This window comes from Calypte anna, chromosome 2, assembly GCF_003957555.1.
Source record: "Calypte anna isolate BGI_N300 chromosome 2, bCalAnn1_v1.p, whole genome shotgun sequence".
Classification (NCBI taxonomy): Eukaryota; Metazoa; Chordata; class Aves; order Apodiformes; family Trochilidae; genus Calypte; species Calypte anna.
Genome location: NC_044245.1, coordinates 89,361,797 through 89,384,857, shown reverse-complemented (window position 1 = coordinate 89,384,857; position 23,061 = coordinate 89,361,797). Strand labels below are relative to the sequence as shown.

Sequence of the window (23,061 nt, the reverse complement as noted above, 5' to 3'; positions counted from 1 at the left end):
ATGAAACTTCCAACATATCTACACCATAAGCCTAATGTTAATTGAATGCATTATCAGGAATAGGGGAATCAAGCTGTAGACAAGTCTAGTGTGTGTGGTTAATAACAAAAGCACCCCAGTGGAGCCCAATTTATCCTTAATCTGCTATTGTTCTGGCTGAGATAAGAAAAACAGTTCATACACCTTAAAAAGCTATTGGTGCTCACTAATAATACATCACTGGCAAGTTTAAGATGGTGTGATTTCTATCACCCTTTGGAATATATGAAATAATGGTCCTTTACAACAATGTCAATCTACATCCTCAGAAATCAAAAGCCACACATACTGCAACTGATGGTCACCATGTACCCACAGACAGACCCTGAACTGTGGGCAGCCTTTGAGGAGATGAACCTGATACAGAAAAAAAACCTGAGCACCCTATGTATGGTGGCACTTGGCTAATACAAAGACTGATAGGATGACAAGGGCAATATTTAGGATGGTCACCTGTTATTCTTTGGTCACCAGCCCTGTGGGGTCTGAATCCACTAAGTGAGAAACCTTCTGTCCTGGTTTGGGCCAGGATAAAAGTGATTTTCTGTCTTGTACTTTTGCTTTTAGCTAAGTCTCTTGTAAGTAGCTGCACTTGCTGAAATTAACAGCAAGTTTCTCAGACAGTGTCTGCTTCTAGGACTGATAACACTTGATGTTTATAGTTACTGCTAGAGACTGGTGTGCAGAGCCAAGGACACTGCTCAGCTCTGAGGAACATTTTACCCTCCAGAAGGAATAAAGAGGTCCCACCTGCAGCCCTCCTTTGGGGAGGAACCAACAAGATAGATGCCAGAATTGACCAAACAGAGTATTCCATCCCATACACGTCATATGCAGTATAAATTTGAGGGCTCAAGAGGGCCAAGCCAGATTTCCTTGAAGGACCCCGTCCGTTCGCCTGCCTGTGGTCCTGATCCGTGCCAGCCCATATCTGTGTGTTCCTGCCTCCAGCTCCCAATTGCTGCCAACTCCCGGAGTCCAGCCTGGACTTTCCCAGGGCTGCCTTGCAGCCTTGATGCTGAAGTGAGAGTCATTGGGGAAAAAGGGGGGAAGGAACGTGGTATCAATTTTCCTGTATATTTGTATATATTTAGTAATTTTTCCTATTTATCATTACTGTTTCATTAAAGCTGTGTAGTTTAGTTTCCAACCCATAAGTCTCTCTCCCTTATTCTCTCTCCTTTCTTTATCAGGGAGGAGAGATTAATAGAGAGCATCTGTCACTCGGTTTAATTGCCGGGCCAGTGTTAAACTGTGACACCTTCATTCAGTTTTTCTCACATACCCTCAAAGGTAATCAAAGAATCCTGAATCCAACTTTAAATGTTTGCCTACTTCAGTATGGAAGGAAACTGTGTATGGTAGAGAGTAATGCCTTCCCATTTTTTGCCTTGCCTTGCTTTGCCCTTCCCTGCCCATCCCTGCCCTACCCTGAACAACTTATTCACTGCATTATTGCAGAGAATAAGTCAACAGAATGGATACTCTTGGTTTATATCTTCGAAACAGAAAAGTGATTTTTCTAAGTTAATTTTTTTATATTTGAGACAAAAAGTAGTTACTGAAAATAATTTTGGCCTGAGTAAATAACTAAGCATTTCACCTTAATTATTACTTTGTACTGCAATTAGCAATACTAGCTCTCTAGTATAAAGCATGATAGAGGTATTTCATATTAGATAAGCCTTTATAAAATTATATAGTAACGTGAGAGGTTCAGATTTTTCTTCAAAAGGCAAAGCGTGTGTGGGACACAGGAACATCATTGGTGATGAGATAAAATGCATCAATCCTGTTGTCCTCATATACTCATACACTATAGCAAATATTTAAGTTATTCAGAAGAGTATCTTCCTTTTTCATATGAAGAGATTTGTGTGACCAAAGGGCACTGGAGTAATAAAAAGTGGATTATTTCATTGGTGGTTATGAAACACTGTGTGCCTGAAATAAGTATAATGATTAATGCCAAACAGCATCTGCAAAGTTGAACAATCTCAGTCACTTATCTTGTAGAAAACTGCCCAACACAAATGCCAACAAATCAGTCCAGGGCAAAGGACTAGTGAGAATTAATGCAGTTTGATTGATTATTGTGCAGCACAACTCAAATATGAAAGACATTAAAAAAAACCCCAAACCCTCAGAATTTATTTTTAAACTATTTAAAGTTATTTTCCCTCTTGAATAAAAAAATAGAGATATTTTAAATGGAAAACACTATTGAATTTTTTTTTCCCCTTTTCCCCCCTGGCCTCATTTGTTTGAATCATTCAGTAACTTTAAAGGAATTTTAATTTTATTTGTTCATTAACACCACTGTAAGTAAACCAATGTATTTACTTGTTTACTTTTCGAACAGAGAAAAATATCTTTACAGAAGGAACCCTGGCAAATTCTTCCTGGAAGAACAGAAAATGAACCATTCAAAGTTTCTGTACAAGGAGATGGAAAAGTAAACAGAAGTATGGAAAACAGTGTTTCTTTTAACAAATAAGAAAATTTTTAAAAAATTAAATATATAAAGTGAAAAAATAGTCTCCCACGTGAAAGTAAAGAATTTACTGACAGATATGTCAAAGCAGAAATAAGTGAATATACTAGAAAAGGGACAAAAGTCGAGAACTTCTTCCCTGCCAATAAATTAATGACCCAACAGATACAAACCAGCACCATGTAGAATGGAAACATTGCAATAATGCTAAACACTTTGTCAGCAACTGGGCACTGAAACTGTGCTTTCCAGTTTAGCTGTGTCTCTTTGGAAGCTCTGGCTTTAAAAAGGGACAAAATCAGACACTGGTAGTCTGCAGGTTAGGAAGAATCAAACAAAGAATTATAAGCAGGGATTTCAGAAGCTCCCAGCTCACCCAGAGGACTTGCAGACAGGTCCTGTTGTACTGCAGGGGCTCTGACAGCCTGAAGGAGTCCTTCACCTTTTATTTGCACTGCTCTGGTTTGAGTTGGACTTGTTCATTGTCTGGAGCTTCTTTGCACACCAATGCAGTGGTGCAGGCTGGTGTGATTTCTCATAAAGTTTTTTTTCTCATAAAGTTTTATGCCAATAAACAGTTCTGTCTTACCGTGGTCCCAGTGCTGGTCAGCATTATGACTCCTAAATTCTTCTGGTGGCATTGCCAAAGAAAAATCCCTCAATGCTGTGCCACATACTGAGGTTATTCTGAATCCAGACCAATTAGAGCTGCTCAGTGAGAAATGCTGTGGTGTGGTTTCTCTCCTAATTTAATCATTTTTCAGGGATGAGCAATGTCCTTGCTCTTAGTTTCACAGCCTGCTTGGATGTATTTACACATCTACAAAATTTACAAAATACATATCTACGCCAAAAGTTGTGGGGTTTTTTTGTCTGGTTGTTTTTTGTTTGTTTTTTTTTTTTTGTTTGTTTGTTTGTTTGTGTGGTTGGTTGGTTTTTTTTGTATTTTTTAAATGGAAAAGTGAGAAGAACTCCTTTTGGTTGTTAGCTCTCACCTGGGAACTGGAAAGACTTGATGGTACCGCCTTCTCTGCTCTCCCCAGCAGACAAGCCTAACCACCAAGCTACTGACTTTAGAATGAAAAGAAGACAAAAAAAAAAAAAAAAAAAAAAAAAAAGGAAGCTCTCATCCCTTCCTGTTGAATGTCATTTTGCATATTTAAAGATTTTTTGGCCTGGAAAAAGCAGCCTGAAAAGCAGCAGGATCTGCAGCCCGGTGGAGCAATCATTCACTGTGGGAGGGATGCCCAAGTAGTGCAGGCACCAACAGCTCCCACTGCCCCAGGGATGCAGCACCACTCGTGCCAAGTGGAAGCAGCTGACCCAGTCCCTCATGGGTGTCCTAACAGGCCTCCTGCAAGTGCAGAGAACAGATTGAACCCTTTGGGCTGTATACTCTGATGTTTTTCTAGGTTTAGGATCCAGATGGGTCTCCACTCAAGTTAGGTGTTCAGCTGGTCAGTGCTGTTAAAATCAGAAAGTTTTAAAGCCTACAGGCCTAGGAGGTTTTAATCACAAATAATCACCTTAATAGGGTTGGTTTTGATGTGTTTTTTGTTTGTTTGGTTGTTTTTTCTTTTTTGTTGTTTTGTTTTTTTTTGTTGGTTTGGTTTGGTTTTTTGTAACTATTAAGGTTCGGGATTCCTGGTTCCTGAAGTTGACTTTAGGAACTCAGTATTTTGTGGAGATGGGCCTCAGGGACAAAAGGGTTATTTTGATTCAGGTTCCAAATTAATCCTGCATCTCCTGCCAATATTACTGAAGGACATCTGCAAATCAGAGGCAGACATCTAGAATAACCTAGTTCTGCCTCTTCGGAGAACCTAAAGGGATTCAGATGATCAAGCTTCTTTAGTTGCAAAATTGTCTCATTCACGAGCCCACCTTTTCACTATTAAATTTCTTGGTTTTGATATATCTGTTTTCTTCATCTTAAGTGCCATTAACACCTTATTTATTTCACATATGTCTATATCCACATATTACCACCTAACAAACTTTACATGAGGTCCAATTATAAAAGATGTACCCAGGGAATTTGTAACTCACTCCCAGCCATCAGGAAAGCAAATACAGTCCAGTTCATGCCTATCAGCAAACAGCAGCTTGAAGCAAGTGTTGTGCAGAACAAGTTATGCTTACCATCAGCAGCCCTTTATAAGCATAGACAATCCCAAGCCAAATTGTCATGTGAGTGTTTTCGCAGTGCTCCAAGATTGGTCGGATGGAAATATCTCTGCCTGCAGGGTCCGGCTGCAAAAATAAAAGGCAAAATATTTGGATCAGGTTTCATTTGCATCCGCCCCTCAGAGGTACTTAAACATGTCCTCAGTAGATTGAGGACGCACAGACTACAATACGGAATGCATAATTTAAAATTAAATTGTGATAATTGCAGAGCCATGAACCTGCAGAGGAATACAGTGAAAAGAAAACAACTGCCTGATAGCTGTCACCAGGTGAGGTCACCTCTAACTGCAAACCAGAAAGAAAATGTCTGAAGTCACTCTGTCTTAAACAGCATCAGTCACATTTATCAGCTCTAGGACATCTAATTTTTCTACCAGGCAAACAGCTTGAATGCAGAGACATGAAAATAAATGTGCTTAAAGTCATCCTTCCTTTCACCCGCAGCTCTTGTGTCACTGGCAAATGGCTGATAAACAATGTATGAAACATTGCTGTGTTTCAGGTGTTTTTTCATTGATAGCCATAAGTTAAATCACAGACCATATGCTATGGAAATTACAGCAGTAGGTGAGAAGGGAGTATAAATCATAAAAAAAATCTGGAAAAAAAAATGTCCTTTAGAACAAATGAACATCTATGCAAAATTTAGCACTGCTGGAAGTTTTGCAGCTTTCCATTTATTTTGAAAAAGAGACTGGATAAAAGCTCAGAATCCAGAGGACTTGCAGACTATCAGGACTGTTTGTAGAAGGGAAAAGTCAAAATAAAGATTATAGGCAAATGTGAAAGAACCTCCCACCCTCAAAACTTTTTTTTTTTTTAATTAAAAAAAAGAAAAAAAAAGAAAAAAAGAGCAAGAAGAGAAAAAACAGTTTACTCAAAGAGCAAATGAAGAGCAAATGGGTTCTAGCTACTTTGCTGTCCTCAGTTAGAATAAATATTATGACCTGGTCAAACTGCTTTTTAATGGTGTATAAGAACACAAGGTACTTTGTGTATGTGATTCTATCAGATCCTGTTTTAGTTAGATACTGCAAATTACTCCTCTTGGCTGTTCTGAGCCATGTGTGACTACAGTCTGGTGCTTTACAGAAAACACTGAAAAACTGGAAGCTATTTTTGTCTTTCTGCTTTGGAAGAATGCATCTGAACTTCAGCTAAACTAACTTCAACCCAGGCATAACTTTCTGTATCTGATTGCCCCAGAGGGCTTTGCAATTTCCCTTTTTGATGAATGAACAATGTCTTATGAAGCCTTATGCAAAAGTCTAATGGTTATTATTATTCTTGCTTGCTCTGATGCTGGTATGAATTTTGCTATGGCTTTCAGGGCTCACAGCACTAATCCACATCTCAGTTTCTTTCATCAGCCTTTTTGTAGGTGAGATAATGTCCCTGACTTCGTTCAATGTAAAAAAATGATATAACAAATAAGGAGATAGACAAAGTGCTGGGGGGAACCCCAAACAACCTTGTCCTATGCACTGCATAGTCAAAAGATCTGCAACTTTCTTAGCAAATCCTGCAGTAGGCAAGACATTAACATTTAAAACTTCTCTTCTCCTGGACTTCTGTAGGAACCCTGAAAAGGAGAGTAAAAATCCTTGAAAAGAGGTGTCCTAATATAAAAGAGGATAAATACCAAGAAGACAATATTAACTCTCCCAGAGAACTCATGACTCTGCTCTAATAGTTGCTGATGGCAAGCCAACAACCATTAGTGGAAGAATTGAAATGACTGCAAACATGAAATGGCATCACAACATTTAAGATGATACAGATGTTTGTCTTGGGATCAGTTAAACTCTCTCATTTTCCCTCATCCATGTCAAAAGCTCAGTGCTAAAATTTAGGTACACAGAAGGGAAAATACTCTTTCATGTCAAAGGTAGAACCAGCTATGTTCAACATCATTCCTGACTACTATGAAGTCAAGTTCACAGCATGACAAGTCATTCAAACAGAGCTCTGTATGTGTAACTGATGTGTGAACAACACCTGAGCCTGCAATAAAGATATATTTTCATTCTGAGTTACAGTATACCAACAGTTTCATCCCACATGGTCTGGAATTATGGAAATTACATAAAATTTAAGCTTGTGGTCATCAGAATGCCCCTTTTTTTTTTTTTTTTTCTCCCCCTCATACTGGGGATTCAGCACAGCACTCTCTTCATTTTCCAAGTTCTATGTCCTTTCTTCCATGTATTCCCTCTGTTTCAGTTTCGTACTTTTGTGAAACAAGAAAGTTTATAAATAACATAGACTTCAACTTGGTGTGCCTAATGTCATGGTTCAGTTCCTTTGTCCCTGGACTGAAACTTTCACTCAGACTCAGACTGAGGGATTCCACCACCTTTCACCAACAAGGAGTAATTTGACTTATTCGTTATTTTGAAGAATATTACTGAAATGCAAACTCCTCTATGGCCAGTGGGAGATTATGTTTTTATTTCTACTATGTGGATATTCTGTAATGCAGATTTGCTCCTGAATTGGAAAGCATGCCTGTCCATCCACTCAAAATGGAGAGACTTGAAAAGAAAAATGAAGAAATGGAAAACATAACTTAAGTCACATAATTTCCTTAGTAGGAAGATCATCAGATTTTATAAGGCAAAGAGATGTTTTTAAAAATATGTTAATAAATAAAACAGTGCCTTCAGATTTTCTGTCTGAGATAAGAAATTCTTATAAAGTGCTCTGGGGTGAGTAGGAAAAGAGGGAATACTGACTGCAGCATCAGCGAAAGTGTGCAAGGGGCAGCATTTCTTTCAAAGAACTTTCCCAATTTGCAAGATGGTAATATTTTCAAGAAAATTTTGCTGAGGTCTTGAGCACGTAGAGTTTAGCCCTGGCAGGTAGCAGTAATTTTAGTGAACCAATTTTGCTGATCACTTACTGCTGCTGCTGCAAAATGACATTCCTGTTTTACTGCTTTTAATTTGCCATTCTGTTTCTTCACTGATTTTGCATGAATTTACTAATCATAGCAAAAATCTGGGTTAAAAAAACATACGATATTTTCTGATGTCAAAAGAATTTTAAAAACCTCTACAATTACAGCTGAATGGAGCACTTCACTGACCTCTCTAATCACGCACCATTTGTGCACTTTGTTACTGCTTTAGAAAGGACGACAACATAAATGCTACCAGTGATTATATATGTACTGGAAATTTGCCCTTTCCTTTTATAGAAAATAATCTAAATGCCCTTCAGATGTTGTACTCAAAAGCCTGAAGACCTCACATCTTGTGATTAGGCCAAAGCTTTCCTACCTCTTCTGAAACCTAATAAGGTTTCTGACATTGACATCAATTTCTCGAGTGTTTTCAGTGGTTGAACATAAACAGTTTAATCTGTTCACTTCATACAAGAGTTTTGTATCATCTCTAGTAAAATGCTTGTTTTTACATGAGATCTGCTAGGTCTTGAAAGAACCCAAACTAGTAAACAGATTACCCACAAAATGTTTATATCCCCTTTCTGTGCATGTTCAGATTATCATTAGTCACTGTAGTAGTGTTGTTGCCTTTTAATTTTATTTGTTCTTCAGGCTACTGGTGGCCTGAGAGGTCATTAGTTTAATAGGGGAGAAATAATTTCAGTGGATACTGTCAGAGGGAAGACTGAAGCTTAAAATCACCTGGAATCAGCAGGAAAAATTTGCAGGGGCAAAGACAGAGACTGTCAAGTGCCTCGTGCCTTTCTATACCTCCTCAAAATATCCCAGAAGCCATGAGACCCTTTTCTCCTTCACATATCTATGGATTGTGGTACAAAACTACAGGCTTGGCCTATGCATGCTTTCCAGAGTGGCCTCTGTTAGGGAAGGAAAGAGGCAGTGCTTCAAGTACAAGTGTAGTTTTCCTGGAACAATTTTCTCAGTTCCTGTAAGATCTGGCTCTACGTGAGTAAACAAACATGTGCAATGTAATGAAGAGCTTTCCAGCTTTCCTTATCTCTGGCTACATTTTGGAAAGATAGAGCAAACAGCCCTGAGGCATTTATTTCTTCTGGGCATGATGTCATTTGATCAATTAATAAAGATGGTCTGTATTTTTTTTTTTTTTTTCCATCTATAACTATGATTTCTTAGTGGACATTAAGATAGTCAAAATCCGTTTGGAAAAGACCTTGCACACTGGAAACATATTTGACAATTAATGCATCATTGACTCACATTGTGTCTTTACTGCTATTCCTTCTCCATAACTCCACATAGGTCTTAAAAGGAGGAAAGGTCTGTGTTGTGGGGCTGGACTAGATGACCTTTAAAGGTCCCTTTCATTCCAGACTACTCTGTGAGTAGTCACCAAATGTCTGTGAAGAACAAGCTGTGCCACAATATCCAAAACTGCTTGATCTTCCTAGGGACAACTTCTATGTGGCCACCTCTTCAGGTGCTTTTGACAGATGATGCTCATTTACAGAGCTGTGGTGCTGCTGTGTAACTCAACCCAGGGGTGGACATTCCCAGCAAGCTTGCTAAGAAATTGCAACAAATTTCCAGAGTGACATTTTACCATTTCTACAGCTGCAGTTTCATCAGTGAGAAAACCAGAACATTAGGCCTCAGTCTTATACAAAGTTAGACATGAAACACAAGGTAAATAGTTGCAGCTTTTGTTTACTGGATTTAAAATAAACTGTTTAGTTCCCATGTAAAATACAAGATCATACTCTTCTGTCAGACTGTTAAAAAGGTCTTCATGTTCCATCCCACTCTCTGTTTTATCTTCTCTTTAAATGGCTTCCATCTAACTGGCAAAATGACTGTATACTATCACTAGTCTGCAGCATGAATTAGACATCTCTGGCATTTTTAATTTGGCACATTTGACAGGCATATGGAGCCCAAATGTGATTCCTTATCTGGAAATCCAGACTTAGCTAAATTAGATGATCCTCATTTCTGTTTAAATGAACTGCCCCCCCAATGTAATTACAGTTAGTTTAGATTATAAATTCTACAAGGAATATAAATTTACTTGCATGTTGTAACAGGCCCACCTCTGTGCTAAACTAAACTGCGTATCTGTATGAAAAGGTGTTCCACAAAAGGATTCACACAGTTTTTGCAAGCAGCTTATTGTAGCTTTTTGTATTCTGTTTTCTCAATTACTGATGAAAACAGAAAAGGAAGGATCAGAGGCTGCCTTCTTTTCAATTACTTAATAAATCGAGGGTATTTTTAGAAAAACACATCTGTGATACGAAAAAAGAGATTTACCAGGAAATGTATCATTTTTGTTTCACATATTTTTGACTTTGTGTAATTATACCTTCCATGAATACAAACTAGCAATCCTAAACTGGGTTAGCTCACTTGGCGTTTCTTCCAATTAAAAATTTGATAGGCAACCTAGAATAAAATCTTGTTTCTCTTTGTTCATATCTGAGCTTGGGTTCAGAGACATTATGAATCGCATTGGATGTTGTATTGTAGCTTAGTGAAGTACAAAACTGTTACTGAATGCTTGCAGTCCAGTAACTGATTTTATTTATCTTTGAGTTTAATTGAGAAATTCAGTTACTTCTGTAATATTCTAATGATCCAGCACAGTGGTTGATTTAAAGACTTCTTCTTTAAGCATTTTCCTTTGATTCAGTCATGGGACAATTTGATCATGGAACAGGAAATCATCTTTTAACAAGTGAGCACAGCAAAATTTCAAATAGTAAGGGCTGCTTTCCAGTTTGGGAATGCAGAAGTCTGTCAATAAAAGTAGGCTTTCAACTAAATAACTATCCTCACACCTGGCCATGCCATAACTTGTGCAAGAGAATTGAGGAACACAAATCTTCTGACCTCACGAGAAGGTAAGGATGAGGCTCTGAGCAACCCCAATATCCACTGCATCTGGTGTACATACTTGATGCTCTCTCATGAAAGGCCCAAGGAGAAAATTATTTTCGACTTGAATTTAGATTTTTTAAAATTAAATGTTATTTATATTCATAGAAACATCTACAGTTGATGACTATGAACACATAACTGCAGCAAGACAACATGTTGTATCAGTTCCTATCTGAATAGAAAAGCTTCTCATAAGGCTAAAAAGTTTAGGAATGTTACTTTTTTTCCCATTTCTAATGGATGCAAAACCAATAAAATATTGCCTCTGTGTTCTATGAAAATTTTAGAAATCTTAAATTTATCTTAGTTTGTAAGAGAGAAGATTCTAGCCACCTCAAAGATGTTAATGAATGAGGCCAAGGATTGCTCCTGAAGTTCTCAATGGTTCCACAGGGGTGGTGATGACTGCAGCAGTGCAGTATTATCCTGAAATGTAACCTCACTCTTAGTTTCAAGTGGAAACTGTGTGGAATAGAAATAAGCATTTGTCCCAGTATGCCCCCTCTTCACAACCCCACAGAAGTGGTTCAGTGGGATCCTCCAGAGGAGGATTTGTGCACAGCTGTGGTATGAAGTACTTCTGAATGCAAGGTTTTTTATATAGATCTGAATATACACTCCTTGCCCCTGTGATATGAAGTAAAGAATATCTTCAGGCTATTCAGTGTGATTTACAGCATATTTTCTGCTTCATTCATTTTCCTTTTATACTGAAATTCATCTCCCCACACCACCTCAGTCAATGGACTGGACTTAGGCATTACCTGGCTTCACAAAGACTTCAAAAATCAAATTCATCCAACAATTGAGAAGAAATCTTGTTTACATGGAACTTCTAAAAATTCCTAATTCCAAGTGGTATTTTAGAATTGCATCCATATGGGACAGTAATTCCATAACGGTTGACTAGCGAGAAATCCACAGACAGTGAAATGGCATTAGCTGAAATACCAACATGCCTGTTTTTTAATCTGGCCATTTTATAAAACATAAAAGAGATGTACCATATAAGCCAAGGAAAAAGGTACTGACACATTTTGAGACTTCAAGTATATTAATGTAGTTATTTTACATCCCTTCTTACAAATACAGAATCCAGGTCTAACTTTACAAGTGGATGAGAGCAAAGATACAAGGCAGAAAACCAGAAGGAATTCCTACCAAATTCGAATTCCTACTGCCCTGAAACAAAAAGGTCTGGCAATATGGTCACAGTGATAGCCACACTGTAATATCTTTAAAACAAACCTACTTTCTAGCTTCCCATCTGTGTCTTGTAGAAATAATTCCATAAAGTAGCTAAAGTACATGCCGTAAGTCAGAGTGATTGAAGGATGATATAAAATGCCAAAAGAGCTATATATAAACTCTTGTATTGTGAATGGGTCTGTACCTTCACCTGTTAAGAAAATCCTTTAGCAGATTTTTTTATAAGCTTACTTTACCTAATGCAGTGGTGTTTATTTAAGTTAAACTGGTTTTTGAGAAACAAAAAGTTCCCAGAGATTTTTTTGTATTTTTATTAATATCATCCCCAATCCATGCAGTTTCATTTATTTGTATTATAATAAAATAAAAGTAATAGATTAGACTGAGTAATGAAAGCTCTGTGATCCCTACAAACAAATGCAGACAAGCAATAAAAGGGAAAAGGCAAAATTCTCTTGCATCACAGAGTGTTTCAACCAACTGTGACCAAGTCTTCCCACACCACACTCAGCAATCTTTCAGTAGAAATTTTACATCATATTATTTCTTCAAAGAATATTACCCCAATTCATATCTAGGGACTGTATAATAAAACATTTCTGTATATGTGCATGGAGGCAGTGGGATCTTACAATGAATGATGCATTCACAGCAGTAGAACACATGGTTTTCTTTGAAGGGGGGGCAAAAGGCCAAAATACATAAGAAGAGTAGGTTAGAGGACTGAAAACCTTTGTTACTACCTAGACCCTCCTGTGCTGCACAAATTCTTCCAGAAATATGCACTTGTTGGTAACAGGGGGTTTACAAACCCCTCCTTTCCTGTGATGCCAGATTAGGGGTTACAAGCTGGACTTGCTTTTTCTTCTCTTTTTTTCCCCTTTTCTAAATAGATTTTCTGCTATGCTGGAGGCCATACCAACCACTTTACTTGGTGGCTGGACCAGTTCAACATCTCCTCCCTTATGGTGATGGAAGCATAAAGGAGAATGGCAAAGCACAAATGCAGAGGACAGCCTGTGAGGTTGCAGAGACACTGCTAGGGTGGCCCTGGCAGGAAGACAATCAAGGTAGAGGCTCTTTTGGCTGATAATTTCCTAGTAGGTCACACTTGAGTTGTAAGTAAGGATCTGACTTAGCATTCTTGCTGTGGTACTGAGAGAAACAAGACTTAGCCCTTTTCCTGCAGATCACCCAGGTTTGCACCCAGCAGCTTACAGAATCTATTACCACTTGCTCCTCCCAGCAATAAATACTCTCAGATTTTCAATTTTGCCCAGCTATTTGGGCAAAGAAGGGCAACAATCTCACCTCTATAACTGTCTTTTTTTTTTCCTGTTTAGTCCTATAATCCCTTTGATTTATGAATTCTGACAGTGTTTATTAATATGCCTATTTATATTGTGGTGCCAACAAATATTGGATACCATCATCATGCAAAAAGTGAAAAATCCATTCCCTAAGAGGATTTAAAAGCATAGATACGAGGTGTGGGAGAAGAGAGAAGCATGAAGGAGGGATGTGTGATATTTTCAGTGGCAAGTACCAGTGGAGATCACTGTGCCCCTGTGCTGGCACTGACAAATGAATAGTTTCTGAGCTGTGGTAACTAAAATGGACTTCTTCTCAACATAAAGGACATTTTAACTTCCTCATATATTCTTTTATAGTCCCCAAAATGGTTAGATGATGGCCCATCACCTGGAGGATTTTGCTGCTATTTTTATGACCGCACTAAGACATAGCTCAGAAAGTATTATATGAAGTGGAGGTCTCTCCTTTGTTTTCAAAAATTTTGAGTGAATCTTTAATACATAAATGCTAAGAGTAGCTTAATAAGTATATTCACACAATTACATTACAATAGTTGTAGTAGAAGCACCTACATCTCCTCCAAAGTATTTCTAGAATTAGGAGATAAAGTTTCCCCAGCTCAGAAATGGCTGAAATCAGTTCTTAATTGGTTTTTGACAATCAAATGTAAAGTGCATCTTAATATAAGGTAGTACATGAAAACATTTGTCTCTCATAAGAATTTCAAAGATTTCAACTTTTTTTTCCCACCTTGCAAAACTAGTGATGTCTTATACATAAACATTTTTACATACCAGCATTCAAAACCTGAAGGAATTAATTGATAAATAAAGGTCAGGACAACAAATATTTTGATAACTTCAAAGGATTTAATTTGGTTTTGACCTTTTAAAGCTGTTAACCTTAGTGGATATAACCTTACTCCATCTGAAAAGAAAGGGCACTTTGAATTAAAAAGATATTTTCTTTAGTTAACAAAGGTCAGCTAGAACATTTTAGCACTTTTCTACCAAAATAAATCTGCATGGGGAAGCTCACTGGGACCACCTTTTCTGTACAAGTATATAAATCTTACAAGTACTCAATATTTTATGAGAAAAATATCTCCTAAAGTAAGGAATATCTGCAGCAGTGATACTATAACTGAGCCAGAATTAAAGCAGTTTCACCTATGAATGAAGTACACATCTTTACAACTTCTACCAGCATAATTAAGCCAGCAAAGTTTACAGACTGGAGGTAAGCACACAAAGTACACGAAGTACTCTACCTTCATCTTTGGTACAGTGTTCTGCTTCAGCTGTGAAAGTTATAGCCCCTGGCAAAATTAAATTACTCTTGGAATCTTAAATCAACACCTTTCCTGTCTTAAAGAAAGAACCTTATATGAGGCTTAGGATTCCATAGTTTTATTGGCATTAATTTGGAAAGAGACTTTTGATAATAATTTCATCTTCATCAAAACACAGGATGCATATTTCCTTTGCATTAATTCCTGTTTGAAATAAAATCTCTCTTAGAAAAAACATGCAGTGATGATGAACCTACACAGCTCTTGCTGAGTTAAGTCTGTTGGCCGCAAAAAAAGAGAAATCACTATTTTTTTTCTCATTCCTAAAATTAATTTAGTGTTAGGTTCCCTTAGCTCTTACTATGTTTTGTCTAATGAACTGAAAGGCTATGTAACAAAATGGAGGTCCTGTATTGGTATTTACAGACTTTGGCCCAGCAAGCTCTTAATCTAACTCTTTCTAAGCTAGAATATTATAACTCCTAATATTTTTTTACTATGGACATGTTATATCTTTCTTTAAAAAGCTTTATTACTCTTCATTGGACCATTGGACCATTATGTTTCCTGAATTCTGAAAAGTGGAACTGATCACACTATGCTGGTTGTAGCTGCCCTAGAGCCATATCCAGGATTAATCCTACCATAACACCCAAGGTCAAGGAAGACCAAGGCATTTTATGAAAGCATAAATGCCCTAAAATCTCTCAATTTCCGTTTTATCTATTCTAAATGAATAGAGAGATACCAAAATAGCTGAAAAGCTAAAGAAAAGAAAACAGGTAATCTTGAAGTCTTATTCACCAAGTCTTTCTCCTGTTTTCATAGGAAGAGTTGACAGGAGTGAGGACCAATAATAGCTGCACTAAGCTACCTCGAAAGTTATGTGCTCCCAAAACACAAAAAGAAGAGCAGTTATGGAGATTTTTGATTTTTCCATTACATCTTTCTTCTACAAATAGCTATTTCATTGTCACCACTTCTATTGACGTTATTCTGAGCAAAGTCAGAGCAGGCAGTCAGGGGAATTTTTTTCCTTCTCTCAGTTCAGTAAAACTTTTATGCAACATTTTTCTTAAATAATTTATCTTCTTTCAGCATCTGTCAGACCAGATTTCATTTAACACAAGTCTACCACACACTTTAAATGTTGCAGGTTCTTTGCTCTGATATACAACAGAATTTTCAGTTGATAAAAAAGCAAGCCATCAAAAAAAAAAAAAAAAAAAAAAAAAAAAAAAAAAAAAAATCCAAAAAAACCACCAAAACCCCAAACCACCACCAAAAAACTAGCAATGATAAATTCCATTCTACATTTTCATAGAATTGTTTTTTTATACTTTTAAGGTCCATATAGCTTATTTTTTTTTTTAGCTTGTGAAGCATGCATTTAATATACAGGTAGTACAAGCAGATAACTCTGAACATTTTCTACCCTGTAATTCCTACATCTTCTTGTCAAAAATAGCATATATGCCTATTTATATGACTATGTTTCAGTGAAGTCTTGTATTAAAAGATCCATATGAGACAAAACACTTATTTTCAATTATAGGAAGCCCTGTTCTGTAAACATTATTTGATTTGTTTTCCTTTTTTTTTTCTATACTAAATATATAGTGCATATCTACAACTGTACATTTTTTATCTTCTCATGTGAACTTTAAGTATATGCAGATGATGAACTTGGTATATACAGGTGATCTTACCTACAAGCATCTTCCCATTACAGATGTGTCAGGTGATCATATGAAAGGTTTGTTTCAGGATCCAGTATTGGCAGCAAAGCTTCTGGTTTTGACTGGCCTTCAGTAATCCATTGAGGCGGTTATTTCTGAGGTAAAGTGCTCTCATGATCCCCATGAATCCATCCATTCCTCCCCCCCCTTTTTTTTAAATAGGGCATATTTAAGGATGTTATCATTTCACCCATTCTTTTTTTAAACCATGCCTACTATGTAATTTCATTTTAGCAGGCGAGCATCTGGAGTTCTTCTAAAGCGCTTCTAGAGCTGACAGGAAAGTCCTCCAAAATCCTATCTCAGCAGAGCCCCTGGCAGCTCACATTTAGACCCAAGTTTTCATTTCTGAGATCAAGAAACTGGGAAGAAACAAGTGGGCTGGGGCCTTTTTTTTTCTGCACCATTTTTCACTGCTCACTGGAAGGCAGGCAGATGGGCAAGGTCAGCATGAGGGCAGGAAGGATGCTGCTCAGGGCGAGCAGAAGATTTCCGCACAGTAAGGGTGTCAGCAAGGTTTGTCTGACATGGGATTCACCTCCTTTGCAGTATTGACCCACAGCCACCAGCTTGCCACACTTTTCAGGACAAACCTCTTCTGATGGAGCTACATGCACTGTCACCATATGCCCTATGGGGAAGCAGTGTGCCAGAGGACTTTCCGGGAGCAGAACCAGCCAGAATATCAGGGGTGTGTAGTGAAATGGGGCAACCAGGTGCCACTAATTGCCAGGGAGTGGGCATGAGCTTGTGTTAAGCCCACCTGTGCCTAATTAGGGCAGGCCCCCACTGCGCATGAGCAGGACCAGGGGGCCAATAAAAGGTGAGGCCTGAAGCAGAGGCTCAGCTCAGTCCTGAGCAAGCCAGCAGAGAGATCAGTTGCTCTCGGAGCAATAGCACCGATCCGGGCTAGTCAACGCTGAGGGCTATAGGCTTAGAGCATTGCTCGTGAGTCTCTGCTGGAACACCTGGTTGGACCTTGAAGCGCCATTCCCTAAAAGAGGTTTGTCTTGCTACAGGGTGGATTAAGCAGCAGTGGTATGCTTTGAGAAACTAAACTAAAGGCATAATGTTCTGCTACTGAGTTATTAGTTGATTTTCCTTAAAGTAAAACCACACTGAAGTTCTCTGGAGCAGCAATGGTAAGACCCAACTGGTCCAGCATGGCAAGGTTAGACATCTCAGCTTCTCTGTTGGAAGAAACTTTCCTTACCAGGGAGAAACTGAAGCTTGAGCTTGCCCTGAGGCTTGAAATAGTGTCAGTGGTGACAATTCTGGATCTCCTGATTCTCTATACAGTAGAGCAGACTTTTGGTAAACTAGTCAGAAGATGAAATAGAAGCCTCACAAATACATCAAGGATAGAAATAAACCTTGGGAAAAAAGCTAGGATCAACAAAGGAAATACTGAGGACTTAAGAGGATTGAAACATTGGACCATTTTGGTTCAAGAAGAGTGTGGAGAAGAAATGAAACAGTGGTGAAAATGTTCCATTTTGCCTGAAAAACTAAGGAGGAGGAGAAGGCTAAAGTGAAGATCACATGTTTCTCCTAAATAGCCTCTTCTTCTGCTACTGTCTGTGACAGCTGGTGGGTTATGAACTGACTCCGCATCGTTCTCATCCATGGTCCTCCAGTTAACATTTATAAACAAAAAATTAGAAAACAATTATTTCTCTAACTCAATCAATGTTACCTTTTAATGCACTTTTATAAAACTAATTTTTCTTCTTGAAATGTGCTTGTGTAAGTAAATGTGTATTTCCATGGCAACAAGACCTAATGTTCCCACAACCACCTTGACATTAATTTATGAATACATCAGATGTTCAATAAAACAAATTAAACAACATCAATTAATGGAAAATAATTTTCTTAGAGGCGGTCGAATGCTATGAAAATCACCTCTATACAGATCAGAAACTTCATTGTTATTTTAGAGAAAGGAACTCCTATAGAGGCAAAATTCATATGCAGTGTTTTGGTCTTGACTTAGCAAAACCAGTGTCTATTAGCTTGAAAAATATCCATCTAGAGACCCCATCCAGGAAAGAATGGATAGGGAAAAAATATATGACAGTTATTCACAAAATTGTTTACGAATAAACAAGTGTACCCACCACAAAGCAGTGCTTGGATATCATCAGTGGGATGGACAATTTTAAAGATTCAAGTATACCATGATTTAGCTAACCCGTTAAAACTCCAAGATTCATTTATTACATAGAGTGAATAAGTAGCATGGTTTTTGCATACAGTTCAGGGATTAGAACATCTATTCACAAAAAAATTTTCAAAGAACTAAAGTTCAGCTAGTTTGAATTATTCACACTATTTTTTTTCAGGGAGAAAAAACCCTGAGTCGTACCTTAAATTTCAGAATATTAGTTTTCATGTTTTTACCTGAACTTTTTATCAGTTAAAAGTCACACAAACCCATTCCTTACAGACTAACAGGTCTATGTTAGCCTTCCTCAATTAAATAGTACCATATTGTACAAATAATTCTGGCTGTAGTAATTAGGGCAACATGTGGAATGAAGAATAAGAGAAAATTAATAAGGATATCTGAATCTGCCATTACCTAATTTGCATGTTAAATGGTACCTTAGTACTGTATGAGCAAACTGTCACAATCTGGTCCTATGCATCTGTTTTTTTTTGCAGAGGCATATAATCTTCTTATTGTTCTTTAAATACCTTTTTCTCCCTGAGAGAAATAAGGTCTGTGGTATCTTGATTACTGTATCTGCTAATTATGAATAAATAAAAGGTTTTAATTTTCAGTGTAGTATATTTAAATACACTTCTTCCAAGTACTGTACCATATATAATAGTCACAGTCTCTCATTTGGATTGAATCAAGTGACCATGAAGTTAAACATTTAGCTATGCATTGTTCACATGGGAAACAAATCAAAGCTGAGGACCAGTGTTTCTCGTGACAAGCAATAATAGCTTCCTCCAATAGTTTCTGATCCATATTAGCTGTGTAAATGTTCTTTTAAATTAAAAAGTATATTCTCATAATGCAGATGTTCTAGTTTAATTTCTATTCCCAAAATATTTTCAGAAATTTGTCTCCTGATTCTCTCTGTAGTAGGCTCTATGTTTGCCAAAATAGTCTCAAAAGAATCCAGTAACAACATTTAACTCTATGGTTAAAATTATTTGCCTGTGACACAGGTTACAAACATGCAGTGTGTAGCTTACAGACTGAAAACAAGTCCACCAAGTTACCATTTGTTACTCATGGATTTTTTTCTTGCCTGAATATTTTGGATGGAAAAATAGTAGAAATGTATACCTGAAAATCCCAGAACAGGACATGGGGTTATCTGCAGATGTAAATGGCTATCTTCAACCCTTAGCATTTCAGCATTATCCAAATGAAACAATAAAAATAGAAATAATTAATACACAGGTGAAGGGCACAACTGAATGTACGTTTTTTACCATCATCATGCCACTTATTAACAAATGATGAACACACATCTGTACAAAACAGTGTCTAGAAAGGCTGTAAAAACACTGGCAGGTGTAGGCTGTATTAGCAGATGAATTTATTTTGTGCATGTGGACAGTGGCCAACAAACAAGCTAGGATGTTACTAAAGCTATACATTAAAGTGTCTGTCCAGCAGGGTTAATGTGCATTCACTAAATGGTGCAAAAGGGTGCATTTTTTCTAACTCTGCAGATAAGTGCAATTTGGAGTATGTTATGACTTTGGATCCAGTAGCTGTACCTAGAAATCGATTGCTGTATTTTCACTTCAGTGTAGTCAGGATTCTGCCTGTGTTCTTTCGTGTTTTCCAAGCTTGATATGGTTCCTACAACTGCAGCTAATTGGAATCACCATCCCTGTCACTTCCTAGGCCAGGCACACCTATTCAAACACAGTCTTGTGGTCTGAATGAACAGCAGTGGATGGAGCATCTTAGGCACACTTTTGGAGTGTACGTTCTGTTTTATGTTCACTGAAAAGGACACCAGTTCTCGTCTTCATCTCCAAGAACCATTCCAGAGGTGCATTCCCAAATAAAAATGCTGATGCAAACTGGCACAAAGTGCCCCAGGAAGGGAAGCCATTTCACAAGTCAACACAGATTAAAGTGAATAACTTGCATTATCAAATGTACACATGTATATGTGTATCTACAGTTTCATGTGACATTTCTCTGATACAGATTTTACTTTTTTTAGAGGAAATTGACATTTGAGAAGCTTCAAATTGAAGAAACAGAGTTCCTCTCTTAATTTGCATCAGAATGCTGCACTAAAATTTAACAAGAAGATCAAAACATAAAACCAAACAACCTCACGAAAGCTGTCTTTCAAACATGCAGAGCCTCACAATGTTTCTGTGAATTGCAGTCTTCAGGCTGATCAGACATTCACTATGACAGCATCATCACAGACAGAAACCCGGAGGGTGTTTTTAGCAATATCCTCACTCTAAATCCATGGTTTTTTTAACTTGTGTCAAACAGTGGTAGCACAGTATCTTGTATGGCAAGCCTGATTTGTGAGAGTAACTCTTACGTGAAACACCAGTCATTCTAGGTAGTTCCTTAGAGGCATTGCATCTAACCAGTTGCTTGTGATACTGTAGCATCTACAGGGACATCAATGCATGTGCAGCAAGCCCAAGACTTATGAAAAGTAATGGGGGGAGAAGCCACACTGTGCTATCTTCTTCTTAGTGCACAGTCAACAGTTTGAGCAGCTGGTAAAAAGTATGGCCCCCAAGGATTCCTTCTTACAGCCAAACTAGTGCCTTGTGAGGGAACTGGCAATGTTTAGAGTATCATATGAACTGCATGCTTTCAAATCCTTGTTCTTTGTCAAAGTCACAGGGCACTGTCTTTTCCTGCATCTTCTGAAGAACATTTGTAGCTTAGTGGATAGACTGCTGGAAGAGCAACATGGTATCAGGCTCCTTACACATTCCAACTTCAGGGAATGATGGAATAGCTAAGGTTGGAAGGTACCACTACAAGACATCTTGTCCCCTCTGTTCCACGCAGCATCGGGTAGTGTCAACCACATACCATGCTCTTTTGTCAGGGTATGCAGGGGTTTTCTAGAAGGGGCTCCATATAAAATCACGAAATGGTTTGTGTTGGATGGGACCTTAAAGATCATCTATTTCTAAACCCCTGCCTGGGCAGGGACACCTCCCACTAGAGCCCAGGTTGAACCTGGCCTTGAAGAATTCCACAACTTCCTTAGGCAACCTGTTCCAGTGTCTCACCCTCACAGGAAAGAATTTCTTCCTATCTAATCTAAAACTACTCTCTTTCCATTTGAAAAGTTCTCCCTTGTCTTATCACTACATGCCCTTTTAAAAAGCCCATCTTCATCTTTCCTGGAAGGCTGCTCTAAGGTCTACCAGTAGCCTTCTTTTCTCCAGGCTGAACAACCTCAACTCTCTCAGGCTGTCTTCATAGGAGAGGTACTCCAGCCTTCTCATCATCTTTGTGGCCTCATCTGGACTCACTCCAACAGCTCCATGTCTTTCCTCTCCTGGGGGCTCCAGAACTGACACAGAACTCCAGGTGGGATCTCACGAGAGGAGAGGGGAAGAATCACCTCCCTTGACCTGCTAGCCATGCATCTTTTGATGCAGCCCAGGATGCAGTTGGTTTTCTGGGCTGCTAGCACACATTGCTGGCACACATTGAGCTTCTCATCAATGAACACCTTCAAATCCTTCTCCTCAGGGCTATTCTCAATCCATTTTCTGCCCTGCCTGTATTTGTACTTGGGATTGCTCCAGCCAAAGTGCAGGACCTTGCACTTGGTCTTGCTGAACTTCATGCTTGTTGCACTTGAGCTTGTTTGCCCAAAGCTGGCCATGCTGTAGTGCTGCAAGGGAAGACAGGATTGTTGGCAGCACAATTACTTCAGGCCCAAATTTCTGGCTTGTCCTCAAGTTTACATAGAAATACTTTGGTCTTCAAATGTGGGCTTTGGTCTGTGCTCAAAATAAAGTACAGATATGCCAGTGGAATATTTCATACACAGATCTGCAGAAAAAAAATCCCATGTCTTATCTTCTGCTTGGTGTTCGTGTATATGGCTTTTCACTTAACATATGTCCCCAGTTCCCAAAGTGCTGAGTACACTGAAAATTTATGCATGCTTTACATTTAATTTAAGCATTTCCATAGCAACTACTGGATTTCAGGATGTTTTACTTTTCTCCCAAGATAGAGAATTTATTCTTCACAGAACAATTTCCCACGTTGTGTTTAGCCACATTCACATGACTTTCTACAATTCAATTTTCAATGAAAATTACCGTAATATTCACCAGAAGCAACAGTTTTAAGAAAAACATTGACTTTCATGCCTTCTTCCATCTCAGTATTTAAGCAAATAGTTCTTCATCAAAGGGTGCTAATGAAGCCTAGTTGCTTAGGATTGGTGCATTTGATTGATATATGCATGGATGTAATAAAGTCTGAGTCCCAGCTGACACCTTCTTTACTCTTGGAATAGATTAAAGATGTGTGTCCCCTGATCTTTCTCTTTCTGTCCCTCTTTTTGTCTTTTACACAGGTGCTCTACTGCCAAGAGAGCCTACAGTATCAACTTGGTTAGGGAAGCTTAACACTCAACTGGTGTTCATAATGGCATGAATACAGGTAAAACAGACATAAGAGTGCCTTTTTTGCTCAAGTCTGGAGCAAAATTCATGTGTCTTGAGGTGGCTTTGGCAGTAATGAATTGGTGACCCATACTTTTGTTACACCAGATGCATGGGAGACCTTGAATCACCTTAAAAAAACCAAAACAACCCAGTGATTCAAGTAGGAATAAAAAAAAATACAATTGAGGTGAAAAAGGAAACACGTGTCCTATTAGAGGAAAACGGGGGAGGTATGGGAAAGAAGATCTTGCAAATTTTCAGCTTT

The 23,061-nt window shown here is 38.1% G+C and overlaps 1 protein-coding gene across 1 annotated transcript in view; it reads right to left on the bottom strand.

Annotated features, from left to right (window-relative positions):
- Nucleotides 1–23,061, bottom strand: part of GABBR2 (gamma-aminobutyric acid type B receptor subunit 2) — a 470,545-nt gene that overhangs the window by 35,595 nt on the left and 411,889 nt on the right. Inside the window, exon 15 of the mRNA XM_030445229.1 lies at nt 4,676–4,786. Within this exon, the coding sequence (XP_030301089.1) occupies nt 4,676–4,786 (111 nt within the window). The remainder of the gene's footprint in view (nt 1–4,675; nt 4,787–23,061) is intronic.